The sequence below is a fragment of the Catharus ustulatus genome, chromosome 6, assembly GCF_009819885.2.
Source record: "Catharus ustulatus isolate bCatUst1 chromosome 6, bCatUst1.pri.v2, whole genome shotgun sequence".
NCBI lineage: Eukaryota > Metazoa > Chordata > Aves > Passeriformes > Turdidae > Catharus > Catharus ustulatus.
In genome coordinates, this window is record NC_046226.1 from 15,741,829 (window position 1) to 15,766,144 (window position 24,316).

The 24,316-nt window shown below is 41.7% G+C and overlaps 1 protein-coding gene across 2 annotated transcripts; it reads left to right on the forward strand.

The window, feature by feature from the left end:
- Positions 1-13,058: 13,058 nt before the first annotated feature.
- On the forward strand, positions 13,059-23,523 carry LOC116997846 (alpha-1-antitrypsin-like). Of its 2 annotated transcripts, none has more exons than XM_033062986.1 (6): positions 13,059-13,105; positions 13,827-13,944; positions 17,801-18,466; positions 19,429-19,699; positions 21,461-21,608; positions 22,192-23,523. In XM_033062986.1, the coding sequence occupies exons 3-6, from the start codon at positions 17,818-17,820 to the stop codon at positions 22,384-22,386; spliced, it is 1,263 nt and encodes a 420-aa protein (XP_032918877.1). In that variant the 5' UTR covers positions 13,059-13,105; positions 13,827-13,944; positions 17,801-17,817; the 3' UTR covers positions 22,387-23,523. The 2 variants fall into 2 exon arrangements, with proteins under 2 accessions (XP_032918877.1, XP_032918876.1); XM_033062985.1 differs by having other exon boundaries at positions 13,827-13,926.
- The last annotated feature ends 793 nt before the right edge of the window (positions 23,524-24,316 follow it).

A 24,316-nucleotide genomic window follows, 5' to 3' on the forward strand; every position in this document is an offset into this window, starting at 1 on the left:
AATTCTGAGTGCCTGTCACTTTTCCATCTATGTCCCTATCTCCTACACTCCCTGTGCTATTACAAAAGAAAAGTAAATTAGATAAAAGCTAAATATGAGCCAGATCTCTTACTCAGCTATAGAACCACGTGTTGTAAGGGTTTAGGGGAAGAAGTCTCAGTTGTACCAAGAAAAGAGAGGGTTAATTAGTTTCTACAGGTTTCCAAAAATGAGGCAGTTTTATCTGGAACTGCTCTGAAACTCATGCAAGGGCCCCAGCAAAATTACAGAAACAACTAGAAAAACAATTTAGAAAACTCGCTTTCCTAAAACTGCAGACTTAAAGAAAATAATTTTTCCATCCCTTTCACCAGAAATATTATTAGCCAGTAAAACTTTCAGAGCACCAATAATTATGAGTACTGCTTGGTGAATCCAGCCATCTGGTTACAGGATAAATATGCCATTGCAGAAATAAGATTTCTGTGGTCAAGAAAACCCTAAAACAAACCTGGCTAAACAGAGGTTCATTGAATATTTCCTAATGATTCCTCTTATTCTTCGTTTAGCTTCATTTTCCACTGTTTCTCAAAGGTCTCATGAACAAAGAATTTCATTATAAAATTATCCAGGATCATGGCAAAATATCAGTTAAAGCCCAAATGAAGACCAAACTAAGCAAATATTGTAGTTAGCCTCATAAGCACTGAGTGGCTGCCTGCCTGGGTGGTGAAATCCCATAGACATAGTAAATCTCTTGTTTATCTTACAGAAATGAAAATGTAGGAGGAATAGAAGGCCCTTTGGAATTACATGCTATAAAAACATAGAAAAAATTCATTGGAATACAAATTTTTATTGGTTGCTATGTTTACATACACTAGAGGCCAGAAGAGGACAAATGCTTTAACAATACAAGTATAGTCTGGTCTCTTGTTTTTCATACAATACTATAAGGGCAACACATTACCCATTCTTTTTGGAAAAATCCCTTTTGCCTCTAAAGGTCTACTCTGAAAGGAAGAATCTCTTCTCCCTCGTTTTACTTCTAGTAAATGGCATATAGTTACTGAATGGCACACACAGAATGGAAGCTTTTTCTTCCGGGGGTATTTCTCCCCTTGTGCTGTGACTTCAAGGTTTATAATTCCCTCAAAGGTGGTAACTTCAGCATCTTGCATAATTGGTTGGAAAGAGCAGGGTGAATCATTCTTTCAGCATTTTCCCCAGAGTGGTCATGTTTAAGGAGCCATTATATCCCAACTGAAATAAGACAATTTCCCTCTCTTCTTACCAAAACCAAGTCTGATATTTCTTACTCCACTATGGAAAACTATAAATCCCCCTACTTTGCTCCTTCAGCAGTATAAGGAGTAGTTTAATTGTGAAATAGCAGTGTCTGGGGGGAAGTTGTGTTCAAGAGAGATTTTGAAGGAATAATTAGACATTATCTTAAGTTTGTGAATCAGTGAACAAAGTAATTGTCTGGCAGTACAAATTGAAATTATCATAGCAGGTGAATAAAAAGTGGGAGTTGACCTCTTCATACCCAACAGGAGACAATAGAAAAGGTCAGAGTTTGCAAAGAGTTTGGAAACAAAAAGAAGCAATCACCAGTGCAGTGATCACAAAGAAAAGCCAGTGAAATCCTCAAAGGGTAAAAAAAGACCCTTGGGTCTGAAGGAGTAAAATTGTATTTCTGAAGCCCAGGCAAAAAAAGCATGTGGCCCTCACACTCTGTTGATTTACTTGTTTTCACAGCAGCCTGGCTGCTGGCTCCCAGGGGCAAAGCCAGCCTGGGCTGCAGAGGGGCTGACACTGGCACACAAAGGTCACCAAAGCAGTGACACTGTAACCTGTAACGTGGTGGTCAGCACTGGAAATACACGGCTGTGTGTGGTAGATCACATTGGTAAGACAGCTGAACTCACAATTATTCCTGCATGTGGACACCCAGGTTTCCCAGTCACATACTGGATCACTAATTGACCACTCTGTGTTCTCCCAACAGAGTATCTGATATAAAGCTCTTTGCATTGCACTGTGTTCTTACCCAATAAGTACCATCCTGGCCAGCAGTTACCATGCCTGCTCCTCTGGGCTGGTCTTCTTCAGCTGGTCTCCAAGAGATTTTACCAGACTTTGCACATAGTTTTGCTCTCTGTGAACTCTGGACTGTTTCTTTGAAGTCTTCATCATGCTGAGCCCTATGGGATATAGGAAGCAAAATTCCGAGGGATGTTTTAGAGTGGGCACAGTCAGACTAAGTAACTCTAGCAATATTCAATGTACTAAACATCATCATTTATCAATATACCACTCAGAGGCTTCCTATTTAGCCTTAGGTGAAGAGCATCTCATCGTGATACCTTTGGTCTAAAGGCTTAACTAATCTTGAAATAGTAAACCAGGAAGTTGTTCAACACTTGGATAGAAAATAAAATAGCTCTTTGTGATTTGCTATTTGTGATCAGCTCAGTGACTGTCACTAAGTTAATTCAAAGTACCACATATAGTATGGCTTCAACTTTGTAATTATTATTTTAATTAATCCTTATATTTCTCTATATTTGGAAAGGTAACTTTTTCTAGTAATCAGACATGGGGAAGAAAATAAAAGTGACAGAGCTTCAAAGGAGAGGTTGATTTTTCAAGCGTTAAAAATTTAGAAAAGAAGTTTGGAAAATATATCTCAAGAAGAAATGTTGCATCTGTCACATGCAACAAGCACTAACTTTTCAGGATTTATGAAGAAAACAACTTTGTTTGATATGTCTGAATTTGGAGCCATGCTACTGTTGGCTTTCCTCTGAAGGACTTTGAATCAGAAAAGCAGGGGGAGGAGAGTATTTGCTGCATCCTACCAGCCTTTTGCTAGAGAAGCTCTGTGAAAATCCCGTTCCCTTTCATTTCTGGCATGAACCTTAGGAGAAGCAAGAAAGAGCAGAGCCATTGGGCTCTGTTATTTTTGCTCTCTTGTGCTGGCATGTAGCTGTGCCCAGAAGAGCAATGTTGTCACTGCTTGCTCTACAGCTACTGTATAAACTTTATTTGCTGTTTAATGTATAACAGTGTGTTCACTGTGTAAGCCTGTTCAAACAATATACAGTACAAAAAGCAATAAAGGTCAGATGAATGTGAGGGGTCCTTCTGAAAGTGCCATGGATACCATCAGATTTTAGCAGCTAAGGACATTAAACTCATTAGCTATCTGTGTCATAGATTAACTCAATTAATTAATTCATGCCCAGCTGATGAAGCTCATTAGGGCAATGACAGCCTGCTCTGTACAAAGAAGCTTTTCTTTAGCCAGACAAGAAGACAGATGAAATTTTCACTACCATGAAGACGATTTTTAAATTAAACTTTCAAGCTTTTAAAGAAAGCAACAGGACAAACACAGATCACTGAGCACAAATTGTAGAAAGATGTAGGATTTTTGGGAAGGTATAATTCCCATTATAAGTAGATAACTAGGGTATCTACTTCTTTGGTACCCAGATGGCTTCCACAGACTTGAGCTGGTCAGAACAGAGGCATTCATGTAGCATGAAAGAGATCCAGGAAGCATCATAGAAGAGAACCTGAAGAGCGAATCAAGAAACTCAAAAGCAAATCTGCAGCTTCCAATGAATGGACATCCTGCCTCTGGCTGTTTTGGGGTGAGAGTGCAGGGGTCTGAGGGACATGAAAGAATTTGTGCCAATGTGGAAAATTATGATCAGGGCCTTTTCTGTGAAGGTCACTGAGATGTGGGGAGGGAAAGGAGGGGTGAGGGGAAGTTGGAAATGTTTAAGGGATAGAGATTCTTTGCCACCTCTGAGACCATTTAACCCTTCCCAGAAAGACCATCTGACACTGCAGGGCAGCTCAGGTAAGGGAGAAGAGTTTCTTTCCCTGGGACACCTCCCTAAGGTTTCTGCTGCAGCTAAAGACTCCTGCCACAGTGCAGCTTTCACCCCCTGCCCACCTGCCTAAAGTCACACAGATGCACACACAGGTCTTAATATTTCCTCGTTGGGTTCAGAACCACCAGCTAAATCAATCTTCCTTCTGACCACATCTCCCAGCTCCCTTTGCATGCCTAGCTCAGAAGAATTCATCCTAAAGGCTCATCCTCTTCAGGATGAAAAAGAAAAGCTGCTTAGCAATAACTGTATTTTTCTGGAAGAACGATTCATATGAATATCCACTTTTCACTCTCAATTTCTTTCATCATACCACCTGAATTTCAGATCACAAGATGAGAAGAACTGAGAACATATGGCACTCCTGGCAGTATATAAACTCATGATACATACAGGGCACTTCCAAGACAAAAGCCTTGGCAAATTCTATGACTGTTGCATGGGGACACAACTGGTAGCTGCTTCCTTTACTGTTGCTCTCTGATCACCTGTAGGTAGATTCCCATTTTGTGCAGCTCCATGTAACCCTTCTACTGCAGGAATAATTCTCTGCATTTGATCCAGAGTCCTTCACGACCACCTTTGCCTAAAGCTCCTATTCCCAATACGTCTGCATAGTGTGCTGAGTGGTAAAACATGGAATATCTGGATAGCTGATCTGCAAATATTAAAGAACAGAGAGAAAATAAGAAAGAACAGAGGGAACCCTCACTGGCGTCACAACATGCTGGAACAAACACATGGAAATTCCTGATGGAGTTCAAGGTGAAAAGGTTGAATTTGTGGTAACCTCAATATTTGTAAATAACACTAGGATGTTTCACTTTGCAATAATTCCTTATATCTTGTGCTTCTGGTGGGGACTAGAGTCCAGGTGAGTGAACAGCACCTACAGGAGAAAGAATGGTTTGTAGCAAACAGGTTAGAAGGTTGCCAGGGAAGAAGACTCAAGGGGTCCAGCGTGCTTTTACTGCAAGTGCAAGGCAGCACTGCATGAATTAAAGTTCCACTGGTCCTTTCCTTTCTCTTTGCTCACAGCTCACCAACTGTAGGAGTACCATCAGTTGGTTAATGCCAGGGAGGAGAGGGGAACTGTAAAAAAGTGTTATGTTCCATGTCTAAAGGAAACAAAGGCTATAAATTGCATGTTTTAGGCACCTACAGATTCCACATTGCAGCCCATCATCTCACAGGCTAGCTCTGGTTTCTTGTTGGTTTTATTTCATTTCAGTTTTAATGGAAATTTCCCTTCTTGATCCTAGCCAGAAACAGTCTTCTTCCCACACTGTTTTTTTTTCCCAAATGTGAATTTAATTTATTGAGCAAAAAACTGCACATTTCACATTACTAGATCACCTGTCTCTGCTTATATTGCCTCAGTCCAAAAGACACAAGGGCCTCCTCCAACTGATGGAGGTGGTTGATTTCCATCTCATAGCTGGGACCAGCTGCTCTCTCACCCATCAATATTGTTCTTCTTAAACACACCTGAAGATAATAGGAAAAAAAAAACAAACCAGGTTTTTTAAGAACACTATTAAAAAAATTTCATAGCAATTGATTACTACAATATTGCATGCATCAATTGTGTCAACTATTCCTTGTACTTTCATGGCATTCAGAGTTTCAGTCACCAGAAGCAGGACTCAGCTCTGCTGAAGTGTGTGTGTGTGGGATGAGAGCCTTTCCCCTTGGAGGCAGATTAGTCCCTGTACACAGTTCTCCACACCCTTCCCTAATTCCCACTGGTCTCATCCCCAGATCTGCTCCTGAGGGAGTGAAACACCATGCCAGAGCAGTTCTAACAACTAGTGTCAGATTTCCCCTTTTGGATGAAAAACATTGTCAGAAAACCACTTTTCATTTTCTGAGTAAATGAGCGGAAAGTTTCTCCAAGAGATCAGCAAGTTTTGTCTGATCCCAGCTGAAAAGCAGCAAATTGCTGAGCTGAGGGAGGTATTGTAAGAGTCAGACAACATTTTAAAGAAGCTTCTAAAATACTGTTCCAGTTCAGAAACCATCAAAATTACATGCTTTAGATTTTCATCTAAAAAGTATTTGGGAAGAAACTATTCAGCAGATTCAGCAAAACTTCAGAAGTTCCTCTGGACTACCTGACACAACATGTCTGGATGAAGATGAGTTTTGACAGGAGTATTTCACTCAGTCAGAGGCTCTTCCCTCTTCCCCACGCTGCTGACCTTCCCCTAACTAGAAAGTCTCTTGGCTTTTGGGAAAAAAGAAACACAGGCAATATCTACATTATTTGCTGTTCCTCAGGAATGATTATCTGTCCCTGATCTGGTTAATGTTTATGATAGAGTCTGGGTTTATAACATTGTACAACAGCTGGGAGAATATGAAGAACAGGACACACTCTGTGCATTGGAAATAATTTACTAGAGCAGGAATAAATATCTCAAAAAAATGCCCATATTTAGAAACAGCTACTGATCCTCAGATCTTTCACAAACTGAAACCTTCAGAGCTTCAAAAACCTGGCTTTAACTTTTAGCTTGCCATCTCCAGTCACCTGCATGGCCACCATCTCCCAAAAGATGGGTGAGTTTCTGAGGAGTAATGAAGAAGGTAGAAAGTAAAAATAAAACCACACAAGTCTTCTCATTATAAACAAAACAAGTCTAGTAATGAAACTGGGCATGAAAGTGCACTTTTACTGTGTAAGAGATATTTCAGGCCATTTTCCTTACCAAAGACATAGGGTAACTCCTGGCTGCTAACATCAGTGCACTATTTGGCCAGATTGTGTTGGATGTATCTGTGTATGCTCAGGTTACTTGTGGTGATGTAGCTGCTAGCTAAATGTCTATGATCACCATCATGTAAATAATTGCAAAGTATACTCAATGTCAGCTAAAAACTGAGCTAAATCAATGCTGAATTTGCACAACCATCTGTTAAAATATTAGGAAACACAGAAATTCATGTGGCACTGACAAATACATCTCAAGACCCTCTGTGCAAATACCTTTATATTTTCCGTCAGGAAAAGCACCTTGTTGAAAAAAATGCTGGCTATTGCTTCTTTCAAGTATATGAATATATGTGCTTGAAAGTAAGACTGAGGCCTCAGGGTTCTACCTCTGAAGAAATGTAATGTCAAGTCAGTGTCAGTGGAGCAGGACTCCACCAGTCCTGTCTTTCACTAAAAAGCACAGCACAGCCACCTTCATCCTGGCATTTCCTACCTGCAGGAGTTTGCAGCTACTGTGTCCCACTGAGGCACCCAGCATGTGACAGCCTTTCCAAGAGTTCCAGGTTTTATCACCTGCAGTATCCCATTTCTGAGGTGTCTAAGTGTCTAATAATCAGTACATATGGTCTCATATGATGACACCAAAAAATGAGATTCTGTGGCAAGAGAAGACAGTCAAATGCTGGAGCAATCAGCCCAACACACAGGAGATTATCGACTTATGGGTTTAAAATCAAGCTAAGCAATAAGCTAGTTTTCAGTCTGCTGGGTATTTGTGTGTCCCCAGTTTCTGTAAATCTCCAATTCCCTAGCTGTTTCAGAGAAATCTAAAGGTATCTGGACAGAGGCGATGTGCGTTTTAGGGAGAGATTTGAAAGCAGAAAGAGTTTCCACAAGACATGTACGGAAACTTCCAGAGTTCATGTCTTATGGACCATGTCTCACAGCTCAGGACAAGAGCATGCAGACATTTTAAACCTGCAGAAACCTAGGACCTTCCTTTGGTGAAAGAAGCAACCATTACCAAAATAAAGACTAACACTGAGTATGTTCAGACCACATAGTTTTAGAGCATAGAATCTTCCTCTTTCCTATGGTTCTTCATAGAGAGCAATTGCAAAGAGACACAGAGAGGAAGGAGATTTATCCACATAAAAGGTAAAGAATTGTCAACATTTGTTCTCAGACTGACTCTCATGTATTATGTATTCATGGCTCAATAAAGGAGAACATAAATCTACTCAATAAAAAATGTATATGTGCAAGACAAATGAGTGTGTACTTGAACATTTTCCAAACTGTATTCTTCAGTGCTAAAGGATTTTATCATTAATCAGAGATAGTTTTCCCTACTGCAATCACACAACTTTATCTTGGGAGATGTTTTAGCTTGTCCTGAGAGAAGACAGCAAACAGTCAGACCTGTTGTGACACTTACAGTCATGCTTTTTGCATACATGCTTCTTGCACACTTCGAAAGTAAATGGAATTAAATTCCAGCTTCTTGAGCCCCCGACTAAGGACACATCTGAAAACTTACCATCTTAACAGACATGTGTGAAAGAAAATGGCCAAACCAAATATTTCTTTCATAGCAACTTTTTAAATAGTCCATCCAGGTTCACCAGATTCCATCTCTGCACCATGTAGGCTGTCATTAGCAGGCCTGAATGACAGACAGGTAAGAGAAATCAAGGTAGCTGCATGGATTCCGAGTGAGATTCCATCAGTACTGGGGGCTGCCAAAGCCTCTGAGGAGCAGAGCAGAGTCCTGTGCAGTGCTGCACAGGCTCCCTGGAGGGCTGTGAGCCCCTGCCCTGGCTGTGCCCTGCTGGGAGCACAGCAGATGACCCAACAGATTTGTTTGTTCCCCAGTGTGCATTGTGTAGACTGTGCTCTGTGTCTGGGCAGCCAGGAGGGAGCCTGCCTGCTTCTCTTGTGCTGGGGGCATGCCTGAGGATCACACAGATGACATCTTCCCAGGAGCTGAATGTTTCAGGGAAAAGCCTCTGGACTCATGGGGTGAGAAGCAGTGGGGAGTTTCCCTGCAGGATGAAATACAAACCTGAAGTGCAAGTGGAGACAGGGCCTCCTGGAAGCATGGTTTCACAGACATCTTTTGTTAGAAAAGTAGAATAATTTGTGCTGGAAGGCACTTCCAATGTTGGAAGGTCATCCAATCCAACCACCTGCTCTCAGCAGCACCAGCCTGGAATCCAGCTCAGGTTGCTCAGGGCCATGTCCAGCCAAGTTTGGACTGCAGTTTCACAGCCTCACACAGAGATGTGCCCTTGTATTTCACCTCCCTGTGAACACTCCTCTCCACAGATCTCATTGGCGTTTCCCTTGCTGCAGTTTGCATCCCATGCCTTGCTCACTGCCACTGGGCACTTCTGGCTCCATCTGCTCTCTAACTTAGCCCATTATGTGGGAGAGGACAGCAAGTACAGTCTCTCCCTTGGCCTTCTCTTCTCCAGGCTGAAAAAGACCTGTTCCCCCTGCCTCTTCCCACTTGCCCTGGGCTCCAGCCCCCAGAGACCATCAGCCATCCTGGAGAGATGGCAGCAGCATCCTGCACTTTGGTCAGGTTAAAGCAACCACAGCCTAAGAGAAGGAAGCAGACTCCAAGTCAGATTTTGGAAGTAATAGAACATAATTCTCCTCAGAAGGTCTTGACTTGCATTGCAGAAAGAAACTGATGCCAGACTGGCAATAAGGGAAGGGACTCACTGCAGGGGACAGTACTGTGTGTGCATTGCCCCATTGGTGCTGGAATTCATGTCTGAGCAAGACATCCCCCTTGGAGTGAGCCCAGACCTACTTTGTGGGGCTGGCAGGGGGCAAGACCAATGCACAGCATGGAAGCAAAGAGGGAAATTGAAGGTGAAGGTCTGCTTCATTCTCACTTGGAAGCACTGGAGAAGGCTCTTGGCACAATTGTACTTGGTCTGTATTGGCACTTGTTCCAGCAGGTCACTACAGAACTGCGGCATGTAACCAGGAGCACCTTTCCTCTTGAAACACAGAGCTCCAGAAATTAAATATAGCCTGGCAGGGAGAGTGGGATGCAGCTTTCACCAGCTCCATGCTGACATTCACTCTCAGTGCTATCAAAGGGGGACTCTGTGCTCTCTGTACTCCAGAGGGCATCATCAGAACAGCAACAACCCATTGTGTTTTAAAATGGCTTTTAGGGAAATTAGCTAAATATTTTAAAAATATGAAAGTGTTTCTCTACTAGAGAAGCAAGCATAGTTCTTCTAATTTAAATAATTCATTCTTTTTGCACCACAGCCAGCCTGATTTCAAGGGAATTCATAGCGGATGACTCTTGTGAATGTTGTCAATTTACTAAAAAAATGTAACGGTATTATTAAGATCTTTACTACTACTGCCATCACTAATAACAATAACAATAATAATAATTCAAAAACTACAGAGTAATTTGGGATTCAAAGTAATAAACACCTAATATTGCAGACCAAGAGGAACAAATGGAAGGATTGCTGTCTTTCCCAATACCAGAGCAGTGCCTACATAGGCTTTCTGCCTGCATAAAAAGAGAGTTGCATGTTCCTATGCAACATATTCTGACATCAAATAGAACAGAGTGTCAGCAAATTTCAGGATGGCTTGGATGATTGGATGAAACTGTTATTTAGATGAGGAAAAAGAAAACAGGTATCACATTGGCTATAACATTAGAGACTGACATAGATTAGATTTTATTTACCTAATTTTCCTTCTTGCACTCCCATACAAATATCAGCAGGTGAACGGCACTTCCAGTTGTAAGAATAAATTGCTCTTAAATAAAGTCATATTGATTGGTTTTTCTTTAACTTTTTTTGGTAACTTTACTCATAGCTGAACTTCTGTGCTCTCATTTTTCTCCTGGTGCATGTGTTATTCAACTTTAGTCTGAATATATTTTAGATAACTTCTGCAACCTCAGAAGCTAATTTCATTTGTTGGTTTACAGAAAAACAGCTGCGTGGGTGTAAGGGTCAGTCCAAAGTTTCCCTGATCTGCCTCATGACCATGATCAGAGGCTGAGACCCCGGGACCCCACTGCTGGCTCTGGACAGGAGCTCTGGCCTGGCCGAGGTGGATGTTTGCCAGGGGACTGGGTACATGTGTGTGCTGTACTGTCACAGTACGCTGTGTTTGAGCAGGTACAGGCTGGGAGAGCCATGCTTTCTACAGCTGCTTCTCAGATCAATGGGCCTCTGCACACAATAGTCCATAAATCTCCCCACCTTCTGGCCAGAGGCCACTCGCCTTGGAAAAGGACTATAACATGATGACTTTCTGTAGAGACGTTGAGATCTTTCTCCCCATGGATGGAAGACACGTCTATTGGCTGAACACCACGAGGACATTGTCCCATCTGTTGGTAGCTATTGCCCATCCCTCCTTCTCTCTCTCCCTCCCTCTCTCCTTTTACTTCATTTCCTTTATCTCTCTCTCCCCTATAATGCAAAACTGAGTTGCTGGCACACAATAAACTGCATTGCTGCTTGCTGCTAAATAAAACTTGAGTCCCTTGCTGTTTGTCTTTTGCACCCTGGGGTCAAAGGAACCATCACGACCCCTGCTCAGGTTGAGTGGATTGTGACAATGGGCCCAATGCTTTTTTTCAGTCTGTAAACAGTTCAAACACATTTGACAGCAGTCTGCATCATAACTTCTGCTGAACCACTCTGCTTACCTTTGCACAGGTAAAAGGCCCCACAGAAGAGAAAGAGGTAGAAACCAGGAAGGAAAGGATTTGCAGAAGCTCCAGGAGCCCTAAATGCATAGGACCTTCCATGCTGTACCTACTGGTAGTTTCACATGTGCAGGCATACAGACTGGAAAAGAGAGCAGAAGAAATGCTTCTATTCATTGCCAACCCCTGAGGAATGGCCCAGAGGAAAATCCTTCCAAAACACTTATCCTGTTACTGTAAAGCTTTTTTCTGAAAGATTCCTTCTTTAATATACACAAGAAAAGGCATTTTCTTTACAAATAGGACATTGAGGTGCTTCAGCATGTCCAGAGAAGGGCAGCAGAGCTGGGGAAGGGTCTGGAGCACAGGTTTTATGAGGAGCAGCTGGAGGAGCTGGGGGTGATTATGCTGGGGAAAAGGAGGCTCAGGGAACACCTGATCACTCTCTGCAAATACCTGAAAGGAACTTGCATCAAGGTGGGTCTTGGTCTCTTCTCCCAAGTAACAGAAAAAGAAGCAATGGCTTTAAGTTGTATCAGGAGATGTTCAGATTTCCTCACCAAAAGGATTATGAACATTGGAACAGGCTGCCCAGGGAAGTGGTGGCACTACCATCCTCGGAGGTATTTAATAGATGTGTAGATCTGGCCCTTAACTACAAGGTTTAGCGATGGAGTTCTCAGTGCTGGGTTAACACCTGGACTTGATGATATTGGATTTATTTAGCAATCTATGATGTATATGATGTGTAGCACCTTTTCTCCTTGAGTCCCCTACCTCCCAAGGGGATGCTCCTCCTGGATGGAAGGTGTTCACTGGGGCACTGACCTGTGAACTCTTCCAATCCCTGTCATACCCACACTAGCACAGTCCCTGTGGCTGCCCCTCCATGGGTGCTGCAGGAGCACACCCTTACACACCCTTACAGGGGATCCTGTAAAACACAGGTGGCCTGACCAGGTGGGCCCAGCCCTGTGTAAAAGCAAGCTCTGGTGTCCTGGCTGCCCTTCCCTGGCAGCCATTTGGCAGTGCTGAGCCTTGTGCCAGCCCACACTGGGAGAACAAAGCAGCAGTTTGTCCTTCAATCCATTCTGCATGAGGCACTGGGTGACACCACTCTGGCTGAGGTGTGCTGAGTGCCATGGGGTCCTGGATGCACATCTGCCATCAGCTTCCCATCCCCACAGCAACCCCCAGCCACTGAAAATGTCAGTACTGCAGCTTTCATTTAAAAAGGGATGTCCCCAGAAATTGGCCCTTATTAATGGCAATGTACATAATTAAGAAATATGCCAGATGAAAACTATATAAAAGTCTGGCATAGAGGAAGCAAAATACCTAAACTGAGCTCTGGCTGCAGCATGCATCCACAGCTGTCTTTTCCTTAGGCTCATGTCTAGTATTATGTGTATGTTTCATTTTACTCACTTCAGTTACTTCTACTGTATGAACTCATGCAGTTTACAGAAGTTAATGATGCATGTGAACTATTTCCCAGAGTAAGTAGCTTAGATTACCATCTGGAGGATGTGTAGGAATGAAGGAGACTCTTAGGACTGTTCTAAGAAAAGGCTGAGTCTGGCCATGCATATACAGCAAAAATCAGGTGCCTGCCCAGAAAAATTGTCTTCACTGTTTACTCAGCACCATTCCTAAAGTAATAACACTTGTCTGTCCTGGTTAATGTTTTCTAGAGGACGTTTTGCTTTCATAATGCTATTCAACTGTATAAATAAGAGAGGGAGCTGCAGCGTAGTCCTGGTGAAGACAGCAGGATCCTTGGAAGCTGCTGTAAGTAGTGATTTTTTTGGCTTCCTATAAAGACTTTAAAAGTGTCTCCTCTTGTTGAAGGCAATCAGTTTTAAATCTTTTCTAGGGTTATAGCTTATACTGAAACCTGTCCTATATAATGATGTTTTTATCATGTCACCTGGATATAATGGACATAGGCATCACAATTGAGGCAATGAGTTGCCTACACATTGTCAGGACACTGGAAGAAGGAGTAAGAATTTAAAAGCAGAGCAGGGTGTCTTGCCAGAAAGCTAGGTGATCTCTGGAGCCAAGAAATCCTAAAAGGGGGACTGTATCTCCTGCTAGAAATAGGCCCTGATTCATTAAAAGCCTGAGGATGGGTGCTTATAACTTATTTTTAATGTATTGGTCCTTCTTTTTAAGTAACTCTGGTGATTTTTATACTGAAGGTCTACAAGAAATACCATTGCTTAGGGAGTGGTGTATCTAATGTCTACTTCCCTTTTACATGAGACATTATTGGGGTAATCACCAGATTACAGGCCCATTGAGAAGGAAGTGGAGAAATTGGTGATTTTTACACGTTCAGAGGATCACACTGAGGACAATATTTTTAATGAGCCAGAAACTGGGCTGGTCAGGTGTACACTGTAATGTAGAAACTGAGAACCTTGTCTGGTCTGTTCAAGAAAATCCCCTCTATCCTAATCACTGTACTCATTCTTTTTTGCTTGCTTTTTTATTCTCTTGGCCTCAGTGATGCTTCATCCCTCAGTGTGTGCAGTAACTCAGGTTCAACAGCAAATACTCATGGTGACCTGGTAGAAGAGTGAGAGCTCATGTTCACCTGCTTCCAGGTAAAATAAGGCTTAGAGGTGGGTGGTGCCACTTTCTGGGTGAGTTCTCCAATGCTAAGCTGGCTCAGAGAAGGGAGAAAGAACACAAAACAGCCTTGTGAACAGCCACATGCATTTCTAAAGGATGATGTAAACTAGGCTTCCACATTTCTGCTGCAATAGGAATTACTTTTAATGAAATATTCACAGTGGTTGGATTCTCTGAACAGTCCAATGCCCTTGGCTTGTGTTTGCCATCTCCTTAGGGGCTCAGGCATAGAGGTAAGAAAACTCTGAACAACAAGAGAAGTGAATGTCTAGATGATCAGTCTGGAATAGACCCTGGACCTGTTCAGGTGCACATGACTAAATATGCAGAGCTTTCTGGCCAGCCAGGAAAGCACATGTGAGTTTGTTGTGCTCCTTTGAATAGGTAGTCCTGGACAGCAGGCTTCTGAGGTCATGTTCTCGCACACAGGTATGGCTAGTCAACTCTTTCTTTCGTGATTTTTTTTGTGTGCTTGGGTGATTCTTTTTTCAAGTCTCTGACTAGCAGATATTTAGTTCAGCAGACACCACTGGTGGTTGCGGTGCTGTAGCTTGATGTGCCCGGTGCCCCCACAGTGCTGCTTTCAGGAAAACTATTTCTCAGATTTAATTCTTCAGAAACAATCAGGAGGGAAGCAGCACCATCTGGTGAGCAAACATATTTTCTATTTATGCCTTCATATATTTTTGAGTAGTGCAAATTTTCATGTTGTCTGAAATGAGATTATCAGTGAAGCCCCCTTATGGGAGTACTATGGAGTGAATATTCATCTCCTGGAATATTACATGGGACTCTAAAGGCAGAAAGAATCTCTTCAAATCATAGAGACAGAAATCAGCCCTAAAATGGACAAAACAGCTATATCCACAAAGAAGCAAGTTCTGTCAGCCAGAAAACTCAGTCCAGCCCACTCCCAGGTTTTCTGGTGGAATTATTCTAGGTAACTTCAGCTAATCCCAGTGTTCTCCATTCTCTTTCTGAGGTGCATGGTAGGGAAGAGGTAATACACTCAGCAAATGTTATCACCAAGTCTACTACAGATAAATTGCTGAAAACATTGTCCTCCAAGTGCTGGCATGCTCTTGTATCACTGTCAGGTTTGATTGAAAGCTATTCTTTAAAGCAACCTGTTCTTGAACGCCATAAATAAACTGTCATTGTGTAACACATACAAAGAAAAGAGGCAGAGGTTAAGGTGTTTCCTTCCAGGCTCAACAAGTCAGACTAGATTTGGAACTAGAATGGAAGTGCTTTTCACTTCTACTGCCATGTTGATGGATAAACTGGTTTTTTTCTGGAAATTATAGAAGTAAAGGCCTTAAAAAGCTTTCTGAAAACTTCACTCCTTCACTCTGGGAATTTCCTAAAGGCTTTACAGCGCAGGTTCTCAGCCCTTTGCTTTTAATAAATCATTAGCAACTATGCTCCATTGGAAAATCCATCAGTCCTTAAGACCATATGAGAATCTGCATCTTCTATTCCCTGCTGAAAGGGTATTTGCTGTCAATTTGTCAGTGGTTGATCACTTGCTAGCCCAGAAGCCACAATAACATGCAATGAAATAGTAAGTATCAAATATGAAATAATAATCTCCAATCATATTCTGAAGATTCAGAGGGTGCAAATCTTATTATAAAACTACCTCTAGGATTCAAAACAGGGACTGATGAAGAGGGCCACTTGTATCTCGAAGGCTTAAACAACAAAAAAAGACCTCTACAAATCACAGCTGCTAAGTATTTTATCATCTCATGCCTTTAAAACTAACCATTATCAAGATTTTTGTGAGGTCTGACTCATGAATCTTGACTGTTTGTGATTGGCCAGTACTGACTAACAGATGGATGATTCAGATTGTATTTAATTATCTGTGAATTCAGACCTGTAATAAAATGAAATTAATTCCATGAAAGTATATAAATTAACCACAAAATGTGAACATGTTATAACTACATGAGAAAAAAATATCAGGATAGGGAAAATTGCCTTCAGAAAACTGTAACTAATATTTTACAGAACCCTTACAACCAAACCATTCTATATCCTTTCACCATAATTTTGAGGTCAAGTCAGTTAAAACCACTTTTTAATTTGCCTTCCAAATAAATAGAATTGGCAGTTTGAGGGGTACAGAGAAAAGCCTATCTATCTGGTGCTATATTTTGTAATAAATATTAAATGTGATGAGATAGAGAACAGGTAGCAACTTATGTTTAAAATAAAATGTTTCTCTTTTTTGGAATTCATGTTATTCTTAATAAATTATGACTACAGCTGAGTAAAGAGTTCATAGTAAATAATTTATCCATAGGCAGCTTCTGAATCAGCCTGCTGGATATGTGGAAATAGATTAGGCTTAGCTCTGATGCTTTTGTTTGGGAAATGATTCCTCTTCAAAGTCTGACTAATACATTGGCTCACTGATAGCAGTTCTAAAAACTCAGAACTGTAGCTCTTGTGTTAAGTTACAAGTATCTAGATACATCGAGAATTATTTCAATGTCAAAATCAGAAGGGACCAAACTATAATTTAAAACTACTGTGTACAGTAATTGAAAATGCAGCTCCCAAGAACCCAACCCTTCTATTTCTTACACTTGTTAGTAATGCTGTTATTGCAAATAACCCTGCTTTTTAAAATTACTGATAACAAAAATGTAAATGTTTGAATATTTGATTACAGCTTGAAAATGTTTTGTTGTTCTCATAAGTCTAGCTGTAAGTGGATATTCAACTACTAATACAAATTGCTCCCTCTGATGATATAGAGAAAGCAGGACCAAAAGGATAGCACTTGCTAACGAGTCTCTCAAGTAGAGTTCATGCCAGAGATGAAAGGTGCAATTGGTGTAATACATCGCTCTGTGCACAATTTTAGCAAATCCGGCTCATTATCTCCTCAAACCCTGTGCAACTCTTGCATCATTTCTTCGTCCTAGATTCCTCCTCAGAAACGAGGCCTACTGGGACATTCATACCCCCCTTTTCAAGGTCCCTTTTTAAGAGCTTATAGAGTGCAGTGTCAGCCAAGTGTAACACGTTGATAAACGCTTCACCCTTTGACCAGTGGAGCAACTGATAAAAATCAGGCCTTGTTCTTTGTTAATGGCACTCACTGCTTCTGCTGTGCTGGAAATGAACCCACTCCAATGGTGTGGTTGAAGAGACAGCACATTGTTTCAGATTCTTATTTGAAACATTACATTATCCCCATTCAGAAAAAGAAAAACCCACCTATTCCTTGGAGAGGTAGGTGTTTATATCTGGTTTACTACTGAAGGACAGCACCCATTATCTGTCCTTTCTTTAAATAGGACACCTTATCAATCTGACCAAAAGTTTATTTAAAGATCTCCTGCCTGCCTGTTTGCTCAAATCCTGTTTTTATGTAGCTATTGATTGCTGCTCACTTGTATGAATTTTCTTCTTATCCCCTAGCTCACAAAACACCCAGACTTCTTCTATGATGAACTTATAAGGAATTGTTCAGACCATTAGTGTCAAAAGCAGAGTGGTACCTCAGCCTTTCAGTGATTACCAGAAGGTGTTTTCTGATGGGATATGCTCCATTCTCCAGCCTGCTGAGGGTGCTGTGTATTCAACTAACCCATGCTGAATTTTGTCTCTGCAGGTATTTAGGGTGGGGGTGGCAGAAAGAGTTGGCGGAGACTTGCCAGGAGGCCTGGGAAAATAAAAAAAAATCTGGCAAGAATTGGAGAACATGGAAACTGAGGACAAAAGAAAGAGATAAGACTTTATAATTCAGTGGTAATGACAAAATAACTCTTTCTACTTAATTAATTTACTTACCTCAGCAATAAAATCTCCTCTTCTTTTTTTCTTTAGGATTTTAATACGAGAACATGCAGACCACATTCTACCTAAGTTTGCTACTGGCTGTGTTTCACACTGCTGCCCACAGTCAGCTCCCACCCAGTGACCACAGTGGACATGATCCAAATGACCCTAAACACCACATACATCATGGAGGTGAAGCGATTGCTTGCCTCAAACTTGTGCCGAACAATGCTGACTTTGCATTCCAGTTTTTCAGGGAGCTGACACAGGAGACACCTAATAAGAACATTTTCTTCTCTCCTGTGAGCATCTCCTCTGCCTTTGCCATGCTGGCCCTTGGGGCCAGATCAGCCACACAGTCTCAGATCCTGGAAGGACTGGCCTTCAACCTTACAGAGATTCAGGAGAAAGAGATACACGAAGGCTTCCAGAACCTAATCCACATGCTGAACCATCCTGAGGGGGGAGTCCAGCTCAACATGGGGAATGCCATCTTTGTAACAGAGAAGCTGAAACTCCTAGAAAAGTTTTTAGATGATGCTAAAGTTCTGTATCAGATGGAGGCTTTTACAACTGACTTTAACAAACCCACAGAAGCTGAAAAGCAGATCAATGATTATATAGAGAGGAAAACACATGGGAAAATTACTAATGTGGTCAAGGACTTGGACCCACAAACCGTAATGCTTCTGGCTAGCTTTGTTTTCTTTAAAGGTGAGTTTCCTCTAGGGTTCCCATTCTCACTGTTCATTCTTATCAACAAATCTAATGTTGCCTACCTCAACTGAAAAATGGTCTGGGGAAAACTTCAAATGCTCTTTTCTGAGCCAGAAGACCCCCTAATGGCATAGTGGAGGTGGTGGAGAGGTAACAGGACCCCTCCTCTCGACAGAGGGAGGCAGCTGGAGGCCACACAGACTTGTTTCTCTCTGTGACAGCTCCAGGAGCTCTGCTCCAAGCCACAGCCTTCCGTGCAGCCTGAGCTGGTGTTCCTGGGTTTAACCATAACTCCAATTGTCCCACATTATTCTGATTTTCAGTGAAGGCACTGAGACTTATATATGACCTAATGCCTCTTTTCAAATTATGCATTATTCAATAGCCTAATTTACTACACACTGCTTTTTTTTCCCCCTATCAGAGTCCTCTGTACATGCACACTAAAATTTATATATGGGAGAAGCTAGTGATGAATAGGGGAGAACATTTTAAGGAGCAAAGCAGAAACATTGTGCTTTTCTGATGTGGGTTAGATGTGCCATTAAGCCTGACATAACATCCCTCAGATATGAGATCTTACATTATTTTATCCATTAATTGAGGCTTATGATAAAAGTCAATAGAAATTAATTGCATGCAGTATATGAGTAAACAGATGATGTTTACAGAGAGGCCACTTAGATCTGAACAGAAAAGCAGTGGTAGGTACAATAAAACCACCTAATTATTTCATTACTGGCACCTGAAACATAAATTGAAAGTAGAATACAATGCAGTCTTTTGAACAGGCAAAACATCCTTGTATTACTGTAATACCCATTCTAAAGTGTTATGTTTGAAAATTCTGTATTTAAGACATGGAGAAATAGGTGAACATCATTAATAGCTACAAAAAATTTAGTGAATGATGGGATAGAACATGGGCTATTCAGTTAAATTCTCCTTCTCTGTATCAGGCAGCTGGGAAAAGCCTTTTAAAACAGAGTATACTGAAGAAAGGGAGTTCTTTGTGGACGCTGAAACGACTGTGAAAGTCCCTATGATGCGCCAGACGGGCAGTTTTGACTTCTATTTTGATGAGGATCTGTCATGCACTGTGGTACGGCTGCATTATAACGGGAGTGCCACTGCATTTCTGGTTCTGCCAGCAAAAGGGAAAATGAATCGTTTAGAGCAAACTCTGGACAAGGAAACCATCCAGAAATGGTCAGACCATCTCTTCCAGAGGTAATCGTCTGCCAGTCAGCTGCAGCAGCACCTAATTTATAGTATTTTTTCTTTTTGGGGAATGCAAACACTATGAACGTGGCAATTCTGGGAACTGAGTGGGGTATTTTGGGCTTGTGTGACCTAGTTGCAAAAGTCTTGCAGCTGGTTGGTACTTAACTATTGTTCTGTTGATGTGACATGCTGCTCTCCCAATCAGAGTGGAGAACATCCTATTCCTCTCTAAGGAACACCAGGCCTAGATTGGTATTTCTAAAATGCTCCATGGACTGAAAGGAATGGTTGCAATTTTAAGCCAAATCCTCTGTACTGAGATTTCAGCTAATGTGTTTATCCTCTCTTATATCACTGATACACTGTGACTCAGGCATAAGTCTGAAGCTCAAATAAAGCAAAACTTTCAGTTTGCAGTAGTGCTTATAGACATGATATGTCCTACAACTGCAGCATTCAGTTGTTAGAACCGGCAAGTGATTAATTGTGGATGTCCTGATTTTCTGGCATTTTGTTTTGAAACTATAAATATCTAATGAGTTTCTGTTAGCTTCAACCATCGACACCAACATCAGCTAATGCATTTTACAACCTTGTTTGTCTGAGAGAGAGATCTTAGCAACAGTAGATGAGTAATATCAAGTTAATACATGCTTAATTTACCAAGCTCTGCCCTAATTCACAACTAATAAGGCTGTACAGTTCACACCCATATATCTCAGTGCATCATCACAGAAATACCAGCACAGTTAGTAAAAACATAATGAGTAGCAAACTGAATATGAGCTAATAATGTGATACCTCAACTATCAAAATAAAAATGTATCATTCTCAGCTGCAATATCAGGAAAACCTAAATGAATTTGCGCTGCAAGGTCATGAGGATCAATATAGGAATAAGTTCTTCATGGGATAAACTGTGAGAACCAACTGTCAATTTCTGTTCCATTGTTTTGTTGTTGCCAGTGCTGATAAACTTGGTTCCATCCTCTTCTAGAGGCTGAGCCGTATCAAATGAGGGCTACAGCACTGCAGTTTGGGTCCCATGTTTCATTATTCATTGCTGTTCATTATTCAACCTAAGCTATCTCTGGGCAAGGCAGCAAAAGTCTTGAGCCACCTAAAGGGTAATAATCACTGCTGTGGGTGACTTGGACACTCTGAGGATCCCTGGACAGGGTATGAAAAGAAATCCAGCAGAAAGCACACTGAGCTGGAGCTGCCTACAGACAGATCACAGTCAAAGGCAAACTTGATCGTGGCCAGCCCAGAGGGGGAAGACAATTAGAGGACATGGAATCTGAATGTACAGGCAGCAGGGAACAAACCTTTCCTGGGGCCACGCCAAATGCCCCAGTTACGCCAAAAATACTTATTTGATTTGAAATGCTGGATTTGCCACACTTCTCCCCAAGCACACTTTGTCAAGGCTTCTCTTCAGCTCTCCACCTTCCTGGGCAACATGGGTTATCCCTCATCTCTGCCTGTAAAGGACTCTTGTTACTGTTCTACTTAGCAGAGTGCTCTCAGATTTCCTGAAACAAAATGCCAGATAAATACCATTATGATTGCTATTATTGTGACTGGGAATGATAGTTCTTGTATCACCGTGAGAAGCACCAGCAATTGAATTAGTGCTCATTGTACATTCAGGGTCCAAACCCCTGGGATTTGAGACTCATGGGAATTAAGCAAATTTCTCACCATCATTTATATTGGTGAAAAAATCCTTCTCACCACCCTCTGTGTTTCTCTTCTACCTAACAGCTTTATGGACCTATACTTCCCCAGATTTTCTATTTCTGGGAGCTATGAAATAAGTAACACTCTTAAAAAGATGGGAATTGTGGATGTGTTCACCAACAAGGCAGATCTCTCTGGCATCACGGGTACCCCAGAGCTGCAGGTTTCCAAAGTAAGTCTGTTGCTGTTATCCCTTTCCTTTCTTTCACAAACATGCAGGAAAGCCCATCAGTGGCAGCATCCAGAAACACCAGGAAAATACAGCTCCCACCTTACCTGCAGCTGGGTCACCCAGGCCTCAGCCTGCAAGCTTACAAAAGGAGGTTGGCCCTGGGGGACACTGGAGATCAGATTAGATTGCGGCATGTCTGTTTTATCCAAGACTGGCATTGGCCAAGAATTTTTCTGTAGTATCTGAAACATGGGAGGAGCATCAACCCCTGACTCCTCAAGGAAAACCACTAATGCTCCCAGGCACAGCACAACCTGTCCTCCTCACCCTGGAGACTCAGTTTTGGAGTTGCAGACAATTACAGGTGGAGTCTTTATCCTTCATCCAGTATCTTGGATGTCTTTTAGATTTCTGTAGCTCCATCCTAACCCTCATTTAAGCAGCCATGACTACAACAATAGAGCTCTTCTGCCTCTACTGACTTCTCAGTGGATCCCTCAAAGTAGAGGTATTTTAAAAAAACTCTGATTCATTTCTCAAGAGGCTGTTGACTGCCCAGAGTGACTCTATTTTTTTTTCCTAGGTTGTTCACAAGGCTTCTCTGGATGTTGATGAGAAAGGTACTGAGGCAGCAGCAGCAACTACTATTGAAATAATGCCAATGTCTCTTCCTCCAACCATTGAATTCAGCCATCCCTTCCTCATGCTGATTTTTGATAGAGATACAAACAGTACACTCTTCATAGGAAAAATTGTTAACCCGACTATCACTAGCTGAAGTGACATGAATTTTGTTTGCTACTACTAATTAAAGATGTGAGAATGCATTACATGATTTACTTCCATTTGTACCAGCTCATATATGGTTCTTTGTTGGTAACAGTTTTTGTTTTATGTCATCATCAAAAACTATTGGTATTGACCATGACACTTGCTGAAGAGGAAAGAAGAAATTGTTTTAAATTCCGCTAGAATTTAAATTCAGCCTTTTTACCTGACTGAAAGACAAGGGAAGACGTAAGCTTTGCCAGGATTTGGAAATAGATATTTATATTACAATGGAATACTCCTGCTTAATATGAGGTAGTCAGTAGGTAAAATTATGAACATTCTTGCAAACAATGCAGAAGTAGTTGTAATTTACCATAAGTTAATCTGAGATGGGAACAGTTGAATCAACACTATAGGGACACAGAAACCTGAAACTTCCAATGGAGACAGCGCTGGGAATGGGAAAAGCTGCCTTCAACAGCTTTCTACACCAGAAACCTTTTATCAGTCTTTGTATCAATCTAGCAGCAAACCTTCCCGAGTTTCTTGCAGCTTAAAAGAGAGCAGGAGGACCAAATCTGCCTTGAATCTGAAGATGTTCACCAGGTGTTGCCAGTTTGACAGATTTAGATGGAGTTACTGACTTCTCACACATGTATCCATCAGTGGTGAGAAGGAGGATGTAGCTGAATGGCAAGGTGAGGTTTTTGGATGGCAATTACAAAAGCACACTGTCAGATGAGATTTGTGGAAAACCTATAACGAGACTCTGGAAAATCAGAGATCTTTTAAATGCTTTTGTCCTTTTACAGCCAAAAACGTAAGTAAGGAATGTGTAAAAAGCAAGTTATCTGACCCAGGCAGGAGTGACAGGTACCTAGGTAGAACATAGGGCAGCTTGAAGACTGGCTGGGAACCACCTGCAATGGACTTCCCTTGATAGCTGGTATCAGAAGGAGTACAATTGGCCCTGTTTTCCCTAAAGTTGTGGGGCTTGGGAAGAGATGAAATGGTGTCATGTCATTGGAAATGATGCTGGGTGCAGTCAAATGGCTTGGGAAGCAAAAACAACCTCAGCAAGGTCTTGTGCACCCTCTGTGAAATTAAGAGCAAGTGTGATTTTATTAGTGTAGTGCAAAGCATTGTCTCCCCTATTGCAGTCTAAAAGAAAACCCCTTTTTTCTCTGTGTTCCTAGTAAATACCCTCTGTTAACACAATGCTTGATGGTGTTTTTTGCCTAAATACAGTCTCAGTATGGATGAATATATCAACAGCTCCTAGCATCGAAGGCAGAACTCACAGTGACAGAAATGCATGTACTTTTCTGGCACAATCCTGCATACTCCTCCATCTGTTTGGGTGGCTTTGTGGCCCAAAGCCCCTCCCTGACTGCAGGTTTTTCATCTCCCTTAAACACAGTTGCAGGGTGCAGCCCCAGTGGGGTCAGTCTCAGCTGTTAACTGCTGTTAAGCAGTGGGCATCCAACAAAGCAACAGGAAAATCTTTATGGAGTAGAGAGCTCAGAGAGGCCAGATCCTTAGTTATGTGTTGAATTTGCTAGGGGTGCAGTTGAAAAATGGAAATCATGTATTTTAGTAGGGTGATTCTCAGTTTACATCAAGAAGTGTGGAAGAAAGAGGCCACAAATTAATTAAATACTGCTTGCTCCCTTGTAAACCACTTTTCAGTGGATGACAACAAACAGAGAAATACAGCACAGCACAAGGAAAGTTGTCCCCACGTAGCTCTGGGAAAGATTTGCAGAGGAAGAGAATTTCTTACATAAGCCAATTCCTTATTTTTGGAAGGAGATTCCTTCCTTTCCTACCCTGAGTGCCTTGGTGCCCTCACAGCTGAGCTCCCTTCTCAGGCAGGATGCTGGAATTCTGTTTTCCTCCCATATTCCAGAGAGGAGAGCGGCCAAGGCAGCGGAGGG

What these genes read in the sequence shown, in the direction of transcription:
- LOC116997846 (XM_033062986.1), top strand. Translation starts at nt 17,818, where the DNA reads ATGCAGACCACATTCTACCTAAGTTTGCTACTGGCTGTGTTTCACACT. An exon ending in TAGCTTTGTTTTCTTTAAAG is followed by an intron (nt 18,467 to 19,428) that starts GTGAGTTTCCTC and finishes TCTCTGTATCAG; the next exon opens with GCAGCTGGGAAAAGCCTTTT. An exon ending in CAGAGCTGCAGGTTTCCAAA is followed by an intron (nt 21,609 to 22,191) that starts GTAAGTCTGTTG and finishes TTTTTTTCCTAG; the next exon opens with GTTGTTCACAAGGCTTCTCT.